The 13,160-nt window shown below is 35.9% G+C and overlaps 1 protein-coding gene across 1 annotated transcript in view; it reads left to right on the forward strand.

Moving 5' to 3' along the window:
• LOC311280385 (ryanodine receptor 3) overlaps nucleotides 1–13,160 on the forward strand; it is a 160,942-nt gene that overhangs the window by 25,946 nt on the left and 121,836 nt on the right. The window contains exons 9-14 of the mRNA XM_084392502.1: nucleotides 1,228–1,321; nucleotides 4,485–4,559; nucleotides 6,727–6,883; nucleotides 8,654–8,818; nucleotides 10,771–10,892; nucleotides 12,606–12,786. Coding sequence (XP_084248628.1) covers nucleotides 1,228–1,321; nucleotides 4,485–4,559; nucleotides 6,727–6,883; nucleotides 8,654–8,818; nucleotides 10,771–10,892; nucleotides 12,606–12,786 — 794 coding nt within the window. The remainder of the gene's footprint in view (nucleotides 1–1,227; nucleotides 1,322–4,484; nucleotides 4,560–6,726; nucleotides 6,884–8,653; nucleotides 8,819–10,770; nucleotides 10,893–12,605; nucleotides 12,787–13,160) is intronic.

A 13,160-nucleotide genomic window follows, 5' to 3' on the forward strand; every position in this document is an offset into this window, starting at 1 on the left:
GAAATAACAAAAATGAGTTAATACAATGAAGGAGAATGGATTAATCAAAAGAAACTCAAAATATTAAGTTATCTGAACCACATAAATGATCTAAGTGGATTTGACATAAGAAAACATGTTGTTATAAATACATTTTTACAGTGCAGAGTCAGACACTACAGGCACAAACACTGTTGTCTCATGCATCTGTCAATTTTGAGATTTTGGGCTTTTCATGAAGTGTTTTTCAGAGTAGTGGAAAGAAAACATCCAAAACACACTTTTACCTGTATCTTTTAGAGCACATTATCTATTTGCGTCTGTAGATTTCAATTACAGTTTATCTTTAAAGGCTGTTTTCTCAAAATGAGTTTTTCCTCCTACATTGAGCCGGAAATCTCCACTTCAGTGACACTTGCATTCACCAAACTTCACCGTTTTATTCTTATCTGTATTCTGAAGGTTTTTACAGAGGGGTTTGTTCATATATAATTGTCCTGATTTTATACAACAGTTTATTCCTTCTTTTTTTTCTTTTTTTCAAAAATAAATATTATATTTTGTAAATCAAAAAATCAAAAATAAAGACTTTTTAAAAAAAAAATCAAAAATCCCCTCTGTAAAAACATTTGACTTACAGTATATATATATATATATATATATATATATAAATGAAACAAGAATTTTGAACCTGACTTTTTTTTTCTAGAAATGTATGCAAATTAGTGCATATTTAATTAGGTAGCGCCTCATTTGCATATTTAAACATCACATTTCAGAAAACTTGTCAAACAAAAATGTTTGCAATTATTAATTGTTATATAAACAATACATTTGCAATTATAATTATTAATATAATCAATCAACTGGTGAAGTATGGTGATATTTATTAGTTATTTGTTTGACCATATTCACCTGGGCAAGTGCAATAAAATAAAAAGTTAAATGTGTACTTTGGATGTAATCTGAAAGACATGTTATGAAAATAAAAATAGCTCTCAAAATTGAGCAGTGCATGAAAAAACAATGGTTGCAGTAAAACATCATTGATTTTCTTATTGATTTGTTTTATCAATACTTTGCCCGACTAAGATATTATAAAAGAGATATTTCTTTTATATATCTCAAACTGTACCAGTGCATGTGTAGTGACTCTCTTCTTGGGTCTGCTGAGGGTTATATTCTTCCTTTGTCTCGATTTTGATTTTCTAAAGACCTTGCCCGACTGATTCTTCTTTCGTCCTATAGGATACCTTCTTGGTGGTCATGTGATGCGTCTCTTTCACGGGCACGATGAGGTCCTGACGATCCCGGGGTCGGATCAGAGTGAGGAAGAGCAGAGGTAGAAACCAGATATCTGTCCATCTTCAACAGAGCAAACATCATCATCATCATCATCATCATCATCATCAACCAGGAGCCTTCAGCAAACTTCCAAGAGGGCGTCAAGATGACTTTAAATGATCTAAAATGAGACAAAACAAGCTTTAAAATAAGCTAAAAATCTATATTTTTCTTATTTTCAGTTTTTTTATCTTTAAAAACCAGGATTCTCAGTCTTGGAAAACCAGGATTAATGAGGAAGCTTTTATCCATCCATCCATCCATCCATTCATTTAACTAGTTATGATGAAATTGTGAGCAATATGTATTTTTTTTATTATTAAAAATGTTTTAAAATCCAGTAAATCAGGAATGATTGGAAAAGGTTAACAAGAACATTCAGCTCTTAACTCGTGGACTAATGAAGTTTAATTATTCTAATTCTAATTATTTTATTTGGTTATTTTAATGTGCAGTCTCAAAGGTTGTGAAGCACATGATGATCTAAAGATTTTCTCTGCGTCAGTAAAGTCCAAATGATGATCATGAACGTCGCCTTTATACACTACAGATTGTTTCAAAGCTGCTTCACCGTAATAAACAGGAAAATAACAGTTGATGTCTTTGAAATGTACCGTTTAAATTGCTAGATTTGATCAATAAATCATACATAAATAGGTACATTTTTCAACTTAAATTCAAAATAACTCACAATTTCAATGCCTAACCCTTTTAATTCAGCTCTAAATATCTTACATTGGGTGTCAATGTCCAGATCAATTCAGTTTAAATGATATGATAGTGTGCAGTTACATGATTGTGTTTTGAAGCTCATCCTGGTGTGATCTCTGTGATTCAGAAGCGTCTGTGAACTGGGTCGAGTTGAGCGTAACCCGGAGACGAACCGCTGAAGATGCGATGGGTCCCTCTGAGCTCCTCGTAGGCGTGTGGCCTATTTTTAGCGTTGGGTGCGTCGTCTGCAGGGTTAGATGTGGGCTGTCAGCTCCGGCCTGTGGCGTTCTGTCCTGTCCTTGAAATCTAATCAAAGCGACTCCTTCCTTTAAAGGAGTTTCTGCAAGACGTCCTTCAGACGTATCGCAGATCTGTCAGAGATTTCTGTTATCCAGAGTGTTTCACGTCCTCGATGACGTGCAGCGCTTCTGATCAATAAACGTGACGGTTACCGTTAACAGAAAATCTCCTCTAAACCACATTAGTTTAAACCTTCATCCTTCCCTCCTGGGTCAGAATGACCCGAAGCCCTAAAATTATATATATATATTTTTTTTGTCCTTATTTTATTTCATTTTTTCTATTTTTTAATGCCAATTTTTTTGGGAGATTTTTTTTGTTATTTTTAATTTGAATTTGATTTTGAAGTAAATAATACATAAATAGTAATTTAAGCACATTTTTCAACTAAATAACTCACAATTTCATGCATAACTCTTTTATTTCAGCTCTAAATATCTTACATTGTGTGTCTTTGCCGACGTCTTGTGGAATATAATAATATGATATTTCATGACTCTAGATGGCCTTATAGCTCTATATGGAGTAAATGAGCTGTTCCTCTGGGTCCTAAAGTCAGTTTCGGTGAAGTTTTAGCATTTTTAGTTTTCTCTATGTGAACTGAAGCATTCCTCGCATTCCATTAATTTCTAAAGGGGTCAAATTGACCCGTAAGGGAAGGATTTGTTACTTTTTTAAATTTCAACCACAAAACTCCTCGAATCCATAAATAAAAAAAAAGTGTGTATTTGTGGTTCAAGTGCGACAAAAGTCCTAGAGTCTCTGATAAACACTCAATTTTTTTTAATTTGATCAAAAATGATTTCCGGGTCAAAATGACCTGAGGGAAGGTTAAGTCAGCTTTAGGATTTAACTGCGTCTGAAATCGTGCTGTGAATTCTGACATATGCACTGCCTTCTACAGTGTGCACAGTAGTAGAGAAGTGTGTGATTTCAGAATCAATCAGCCATTTGAATGCATCGGTTGAGTAAACGATTCAATGACTCACTCATTAGGACAGTGATTTGCTGCCTCCTACTGGCAGTTTTAGATTCAGATTTAAAGTATTTATTTGTTTTTAATCATTCTTATTTACCTTTACATTTATGCATATGGCAGTTGCTTTTATACAAAGCAGCTTGCATTGGCTTTAAGGTACGCATTTACATTAAATCAGTTCATCAGAATTATACAATTTGAAAGTACATGTACACTACCGTTCAGGTCAGTACGTTTTTTGGTTTTTGAAAGAAAGAAATACTTTTATTCAGCAAGGATGCATTCAATTGTCCAAAATTGACCGTAAAGACATTTTGTTAACTTAAAAAATAAATAAATACTGTTCTTTTGAATTTTCTATTAATCAAAGAACCCCCCCCCCCCCAAAAAAAAAAATGTATCACAGTTTCCATAAAAATATTAAACATAAACAAACAAATGTTTCTCGAGCATCAAATCCTCATATTAGAGTGATTTGTGAAGGATCATGTGACACTGAAGACTGGAGTAATGATGCTGAAAATTCAGCTTTGATCACAGGAATAAATTACACTTTACTGTATATTCACATAGAAAACAGATGATTCACATTATAATAATATTTCACTGTTTTACTGTATTTTTGATTAAATAAATGCAGCCTTGGTGAGCAGAAGAGAAAAATATAAAAAAATCCCTAAACTTTTGAATGATAATTTATAAATGATGCAATTAAAACACAGGAACTCATTCCAGGGTAGAGCTGCAATATTATGACAATAAGCATAATTGCTCTTGATACTGTAATAATGTTAATATTGATTGATAGAATACATAAAAAATGCTTTGTGTTTGGGGAAACGGCACATGATATTCCGGCTTTACAGACAGAACAAGATAAGAACCATTTATGAATTAGTTTATTGCTTCTTACAATAGAAAATCAAGACTTGACGCTGGTTATTTTAGTTGAAACGGTTTTTCAAACTGGAAATCAATTATATACAGAAAACGAGCAAAGAAAAGCGAAAAAATGATGCCCACAATCAACACTTTTCATTCATTTTCACATTTCCCTTTAATAGTCATAATTGATTTAGCTTAATGTGCATTTTTGGGGGCGTTTGTGTTGATTTTAAACGCTTTTTTGCCTCCCGTTTCTTGGAAACTTGTTTTGACTGGTGTTTTTCAGATTGGTGAACTATGAGACTGGTAAAGCCGGAGCCAAAGCCCGATCTCTGTGGAGGCTGGAGCCGTTGCGGATCAGGTGTGTGTCTTCAGAACCGAGATCTAGTCATGAGATCGTCTCAGTCAAAAGTCCTTCAGGATGTTCTGTAATAATTATTGTAATTCATTATAGCTATTAGTTATTAAGTTTCAGGAGTGACAAATGCATTTAAATATGAATCGCCTAAATTATCGTTACGTAATTGAATGGAACGCGACTCACAGCAAATTAATATAACAGTGACCAAACCTCGTTATATTTGGCCATTGGTTTTGTTTATGCTTGAAAGGCTGAGCTTCTCTTGCATTGTTGCCATAACCATTTATTATTCATCCATTTATCTATTTATTAAGCGCTTCTAGGCTCATAAAACAATCAAGGTTATGGAGTTATTAAAGTCCCCCTGTGGTGTAAATCCAGCTTTTAAAGTTGTTTATGTGTCTATGTGGTGTTTTTAATCTGCTTTAAGACAAAGCATGTGTAAGTTCATAAGTCGACACCATTGCTGAGTATTTCCTCCTTAAAACTGCAGTGAACCAAAGACAGTCTCAAACACACGCTTTGAAATCGCTGGTGTTTCTGACGTCACAAACTACCTTGTAACCAATCAGATCAACGTGTGATCGTCAACCAGTGGATCTCTGAGCTGAGTGAGCGAGTGGAGGCGGGGCTTATTTGCATATTCATAGAACCGCGCATACTAAATGAGGCAAGGGTGTCGAGTTACAGTCAAGATATTTTAAGACATGAAGACATTCTTTTGCAAGGAAAAACTTAAAAAAATGTCATTTTGGTGATTAAAGATGAGTTTTAAGGGATACAATATTGACTACAGCGGGACTTTAAAATGCGCAGGTGCGGGTCGCGATATTTTGGTCTTGTTTTCAATATAATGCATTTGTATTTATTTGGTTTATTATGGGTTTGTTCTTGTTTGCTGTTTTTTCTAGCAAGATCTGGCAACACAAATGAGTTGAGGCTCACATAAAAAAAGACACATCTCTGACGCGCGTTTACACACATTATTAACAGTTCGGTTCGGTGCACAGTGCGTAGACCGCTTGTAAATCACTAGCGTTTATCACTACCTGCAGTTTTCAGAGTTAATTCAGTTGTAGAATGCAGTCGCCGCTCCTGTAAATGACTGAACTGTGTGTGAACAGAACAGGATTAAACGCTGAACTGTGTGTGAACAGAACAGGATTAAACACTAAACACTGAACTGTGTGTGAACAGAACAGGATTAAACGCCGAACTGTGTGTGAACAGAACAGGATTAAACACTAAACGCTGAACTGTGTGTGAACAGAACAGGATTAAACGCCGAACTGTGTGTGAACAGAACAGGATTAAACACTAAACGCTGAACTGTGTGTGAACAGAACAGGATTAAACACTAAACGCTGAACTGTGTGTGAACAGAACAGGATTAAACGCCGAACTGTGTGTGAACAGAACAGGATTAAACACTAAACGCTGAACTGTGTGTGAACAGAACAGGATTAAACACTAAACGCCGAACTGTGTGTGAACAGAACAGGATTAAACGCCGAACTGTGTGTGAACAGAACAGGATTAAACACTAAACGCTGAACTGTGTGTGAACAGAACAGGATTAAACACTAAACGCTGAACTGTGTGTGAACAGAACAGGATTAAACGCCGAACTGTGTGTGAACAGAACAGGATTAAACACTAAACACTGAACTGTGTGTGAACAGAACAGGATTAAACACTAAACGCTGAACTGTGTGTGAACAGAACAGGATTAAACACTAAACGCTGAACTGTGTGTGAACAGAACAGGATTAAACACTAAGGGCCCTCTCATACACCCAGTGCAATGCAGCGCCAGGCGCGACGCGTTTTGCTAGTTTCAGCCCGACGCAGTTATCATTTTTATTTGCTGCTGGTCTGAAAACGAGGTCTGTGCAACTGGCTTTTAAAGGGAATGGGAGACGAGACTCTGATTGGTTTATTGCACGTCACGTCCAAAACACACCCATTACTCATTAAGAGAATAAGGACAACCCTTTTAGACCATGCGCCGGGACCACCGACCATTTTTCCCGTCTTTAAACTAGCAAAAGTGGATTCGCACACGCTCTAAGTGCGCTTTAGACCATGCGCTTAGATCGTTAAAATAGGGCCCTTAACGCTGAACTGTACATGACCTTATTAACCCATGATCTCCATGTGTGTTCAGTTGGTGTGGCAGTCACATTCGCTGGGGTCAACCGTTCCGCCTGCGTCACCTGACCACCGGCCACTACCTGGCGCTGACCGAGGACCGGGGCGTTGTGTTGCAGGACCGAGAGCGATCCGACACCACGGCCACAGCCTTCTGCTTCAGAGCCTCCAAGGTGATCACACACAACATCAGTGCACTCGTGATCTGCAGTAATGTGCATAAACTTGCAGTTATGAGGGAAAAAAGTCAAAATTGTGAGATATAAACTCATAATTGCAAGAAAAAATTGTCAGTTAAAAAGTCACAATTACATTTACATTTTTTTAATGCTATGGCAGAATTTTTTTTTTTTGCAATTCCGAGTTTATAACTTGCAAATGTGAGATAAAATGTCACAGTTACCTTTTTACTTTTCTATTCATTGGCTAAAACAAGCTTCCATAAAAGCGTTTCCACAGAAATATGAAGCAGCACAACTGTTTTCAACACTGATAATAATCATAAGTGTTTCTTGAGCATCAAATCTTCATATTAGAGTGATTTGTGAAGGATCATGTGACACTGAAGACTGGAGTAATGATGCTGAAAATTCAGCTTTGATCACAGGAATAAATTACACTTTACTGTATATTCACATAGAGAACAGATGATTTACATTAGAATAATATTTCACTGTTTTACTGTATTTTTGATGAAATAAAGCAGCTTTAGTGAGCAGAAGAGACTCTTTCAGACACATTACAGATGTTCATCACAAGTTCCACAGACAGAGGCCTTTAATATCAGACCAAATCTCTGAAGTTTATTGAATTATTAGAGTTAAATCTGTAAAAGACAGATGCTCTAATTGATTCCAGCTCTCAAAGGGTCAATATTCAGCAAAGAGGATCTTCCTCCAGAGCTTCATTAAATGAGAACCATCACTTTTATAGTGTGTCATTTGTCATCCACTTATTCTCCCTCCGCTGCTTTGATTTTACTCCCGACGTTCCAGCAGGGAAAGCGATCCCAGTGTTTGAGGATTCATCAGCTTTGCCTTCGGGATGTGCTGTAATGTTAGTTCATTATTGAGTCGTGAAGAGCTCCAGATCTATCATCATGTTTTCAGGTCAAACTCACATAATCACATGAGTGATGAGCTGTAAACGCTTCATGCTTTCGCTGTAAACTGTGCTTGTTAACTATTAATATTTAATGCTCGACAGAAAGAGCAAGAGCTGTTTATAGAGGTGATGTTTTCGGATTATTTTAATCAGCCTCCAAATTAAATTAATTTAAAAGAAGTAAAATAAAATTACATTTTACATTTTATTTTATAAATTGTTTAAGTTTTTTTTATTATATATATGTATGTCTATGTTTTTATTAATTTCTTTTTAATCCTCATCATTTACATTTCTTTGAAGCGGCCTGCAGATTGCAAAGGAAGCCTGTTATTTTAGTATAATTGAAATGCTATTATAGTTTTTATTAATGTTTTACATTTTTACTGTCATATTTTCAGTTCTTTATCGTAAAGGTTTATTCATTTTGTTGTGTTTGACATTTCATTAGTTTGTCTTGTTTTAATGTCTATGTAGTTTTTATGACTTTTTTCAATTTGAGTTATTTTTTAATACATCAGGTTAAACTAAATGAAAAGACGTAAAATCAAATTAATAATATATAATAATATTATACATTGTCTTAGTTAATGTTTTATTTTAATATGATGCCACATGAATAGTCTGTTTTGGTTCAATGTAATTTTATGAATTTGTGTGTGTTCCTGTGAGTTCCTGTATTTTATAGTCTAGAGTTGTCCGATTGTGCAGCGCTTTGGTCAGCGGTGGCTGTTTTAAATGTGCTCTAGAAATAAAGTGCCTTGATATCAAATGAATCGCCTCACACACTCTAGATCCTCCCGTCTGCTGCATTAAATGTGTGTTCTGTGTTTGTTCAGGATAAGCTGGAGTGCAGTCCGAAGCGGGACATCGAGGGCATGGGAGTGGCGGAGATCAAGTACGGAGACTCTCAGTGTTTCGTGATGCACGTGGCGACGGGACTCTGGCTGTCCTATCAGGCGCCCGACGTCAAATCTGCTCGACTGGGGCCGCTCAAGCGACGAGTGAGCTTCACATCTGCATCATAGAGTTCATGTAGGCCAGGTCTAATGACCTGAAACGGGCCTCGTAACAGGAGGAGCCGCTCCATTACGCCACACACACACCAGCGGCGGGAATTAACTGGGGCTCGGAGCAAAAATGCCACCAAAATTAATATAAATGCTCCCAAAATTAGGAAAAATGACACCAAAATTAGGAAAAATGCCCCATAACTGAACAAAAATGCCCCCAAAATTAGGAAAAATGCCCCCAATATTAGGAAAAATGCCCCCAAATTAATTAAAATGCCCCCAAATTAATAAAAATGCCCCAAAATTTGTAAAAATGCCCCATAAATGAACAAAATGCCCCCAAAATGAGTAAAAATGCCCCCAAATTAGGAAAAATGCCCCATAAATGAACAAAAATGCACCCAAAATTAGGAAGAATGCCACCAAAATTAGGAAAAATGTCCCCCAAATTAATAAAAATGCCCCCAAAATTAGGAAAAATGCCCCATAATTGAACAAAAATGCCCCCAAAATTAGTAAAAATGCCCCCAAATTAATTAAAATGCCCCCAAATTAATAAAAATGCCCCATAAATGAACAAAATCCCCCCAAATTAATAAAAAATGCCCCCAAATTAATAAAAATGCCCCAAAATTAGGAAAAATGCCCCATAAATGAACAAAAATGCCCCCAAAATTAGTAAAAATGCCCCCAAATTAATTAAAATGCCCCCAAATTAATAAAAATGCCCCATAAATGAACAAAATGCCCCCAAATTAATAAAAATGCCCCAAAATTAGGAAAAATGCCCCATAAATGAACAAAAATGCCCCCAAAATGAATGACAATGCCCCCAAAAATGTCTTTGTGTGAGTTCTTGTTTGTAATATTTATAAGCAATACCACACGAGCAAGAGTATCAGTATCACACGTGTTTCCCCGAATATCAACACGTTTGCAAATGTGTGTAAATATAGATTTTTATACAACAGGTCAATAAACAAGAAGATAATCTACATTTTACGTTCTTTGAAACGGCCTCCAAATTGCAAAGGAAGCCTGTCATTTTAGCATAATTAAAATATTATTATAGTTTTTATTAATGTTTTACATTTTGTACAGTTCTTTTTTTATCTTAAAGTTTTATTCATTTTGTTGTGTTTGACATTGTATTAGTTTATCTTTTTTAAATATGTCTATGTAGTTTTTATGACTTTTTTTGTATTTAGTTATTTTACATCAGGTAAAAGAAACACATCAGGTTTTTTGTGTTTTTTATATTTTATTTATATAAATTATTTTTTATATATCATTTTTATATTGTTTTAGTTGACATTTTATCTTAAAGTATAAAAATGTTTGTATACATGTCTATTTTTTTGTCAATTTCTATTTTTATTTTAGTTATTTTAGTACATCAAGTTAAACTGAATAAAAGTGAGAAATGTTGCTTTGGCAACTAGCTGAAATAAAAATATATATTTTTATATTTTATTATCTTTTTAAATTTTTTTAGTTGCGTCAATGTAGTTAAGTTAAACTAAATGACAAGCTGATATAAAATACGATTTTTTAATATTATATTTCAGGTAACGTTTTTTGTAGTTAATGTTTTTTTTTATTTAAATGTAAATGTTTTTTATGGTTTTAGTTTTTTTTAAATAGAATTATGTATAGTTTTTATTTATTTTAATTCCAGTTTTAGTAGTGCAACGTTACATGATGAAAACGACATATGCTGCCTTGGAATATTTTATTTTATTTCATGTCTGTATAGTTTTAGCTGAAATACAGTATATTTTTAAATAAATGTCTTTAGTTAAGTATAATACCCAGCAGCCTCCTGTACTAAATCATCATGTGTTGGCTTTGGTCAAGCGATGTCAACAACACTTTCTAGTTCTTGTGTTATTAAGTTAGACATACGTGTGGTGTGAGTTCAGCGGATCCTCTGTGTGTTTCAGGCCTGTCTTCACTCTGAAGGACACATGGATGATGGTCTAACGCTTCAGCGATGTCAACACGAGGAGTCGAGAGCGGCTCGAATCATCCGAAACACCACTCGTCTCTTCAGCTGCTTCATCAGGTACCACACACACACGACCTTTGACCTCGTTCGACCTCACGTGTGTGTGGAATAAGTGTGTATTCCGGCCAGATGGTGCACTGGATCTCACAAACACACTATTTTTAGCTCTCACATGCATCTCGAATGTTGTGTGAGTCGAGCTCCCGATGGCACTTTCATCCAGGACGTTTTTCAGGAAATATGTTTAATAATCTTATATAAGCGACGCTGTTTTGGCTCAGAGTTGAATGTTATTCCGGGAAGTTTATTACTGTCACACTTCAGCTTCACGGTTCCTGCGCTTGTTCCTCTTGTAGCTCTGAGATGGACTGCAGTCACATGGGTTATTATCCCACAGGCCGCTTATATAAATGAATGTTTTAGAGAACGACAGTCAAACCTTCATTTATTCAGACATCTTCAACATTTCTCACATCATCAGTTTATTCGCTATAGTTTAGAAAATGGTAATAAAATATGAGCAGAACTCAGTTGATATTTGACTGGTTTTGTCCGTCCTTCTGTTAGACTGTCTCACACATGAATTATGTTGAATATCTGTCAGCTGTTAAATTTAACTACACAATTAGATAATACCAGTTTAGCTCAACCAATCACCAAGCAATGCTTCATTGTGTTCAGTCTGTGTGTAAAAAGAGCATTAGCAATTAAAGAAAACACACTTCAGCAAAACATGATCAGCTCAAAGTGTCCCAATCAGTTTTGGTCCCAAATTTTGTACAAATGTTACTGGTAGTCTCTGAATGATGAATTATTGGGTATAATATGTCACAGTTTACTTTATTTTGCTCTCCTCACTTACATAAATGAGCTATAGTGTCCTGATCACACTAGTGAAACAATATCAAAGATGATATCTGGTGTCTGAATAGTGTTTGGTTTGACTGTATGTTCAGAGTCTTGATGTTTTCAGGCTCTACTAGAACAGGTTTTCCTGCTTGAATGTTGATTATTTTCCTCATATTCTCCATTGTTGCGGCTCCTCTCTTCCCAGTCTGTCAGTAACGCTCTGTTTACTTCCTGTCTCTATGAAGCCCCTCCTTCTGAAAAGCACACTGTGCTCTGATTGGTCGGCTGGAGCGGTGTGTTGTGATTGGTCGAGAGCTTTGAGTGTGTTTGGGAAATGTCCCGCCCCTTTCCATAACCGCCAGTTTAACACACTACTGAATAACTCAACCAGGCCCCGCCCCTTTATTCTTCGCATGAATTATTATAATGAGGAATATTGTGACGTGTTCGTTCCCGGAAGAAACTCAAGATACAATGAGTTCAGAAACACTGACACTGATATAGAGAAGAACTGGAGCTTTATTCTGCGTATGAATTATTTTAATGAGGAATATTGTAAGCAGTGTTCATCATTCAATGACCTTCCTGTCACTTAGAGGTGTTGTAGGATTATTTCTGACGCGTGAGATCCACACAAGACGCTTCCAGTCCAGTACTGCATTTATCCCTTTATTTTTCTCAGTTCCGATGCCAAAACACACTGTAATCCACAAGTTTGCATCATGTCCACATACGATCCTGACACGGTCAGAAATAGTCTGCTTAGTTACACCTGTCTTCACTTCTCTCTGGCTACCGATATACCCATTAAACCCACACTCCCCCCAGTGTCCAGCAGTGGAACTACAACACATTATAGAAAGAGCATGATGGCTCTTACACATGTGACTAATGTTGCTGTCTCTGCTGTTGTGTGGACAGAGAGCTGGACGGTCTGAGCGCTAAGAACCGTGTGTGTGTGGTTCTGCCCATCGAAGAGGTTCTGCAGACGCTGCACGATCTGATCGTGTACTTCAGACTGCCGGACGCCGAGCTCGAGCACGAGAAGAAGCAGATCAAACTGCGTTCGCTGAAGAACCGGCAGAACCTCTTCAAGCAGGAGGTGAGCTGAACGCGTCTCTGGACCGAGGAGCACATCTAATTTTATTAAGCTATAAAATTATACTAAATTTTAGTTTTGTCCAGAAAGCTTATTTTATTTCATTTTGATAATATTTTGGATATTTTTTTATGCTATTTTTTGGATTTTAATTTTTTTTTTTTTTTTTTTACCTTTTAAATGACTAGATTTGATCAATGAATAAATAGTAATTTAAGCACATTCCTCACATTCTTTCAACTTAAATTCAAGATAACTCACAATTTCATGCATAACCCTTTTAATTCAGCTCTAAATATCTTGCATTGGGTGTCATTGGGTGTCATACACACGTAGGCAATTTAAAAAAGAATTTTTTGGTAAGTTTTAGCATTTTC

The sequence above is a fragment of the Rutilus rutilus genome, assembly GCF_951802725.1.
Source record: "Rutilus rutilus genome assembly, chromosome: 21".
Lineage (NCBI taxonomy): Eukaryota > Metazoa > Chordata > Actinopteri > Cypriniformes > Leuciscidae > Rutilus > Rutilus rutilus.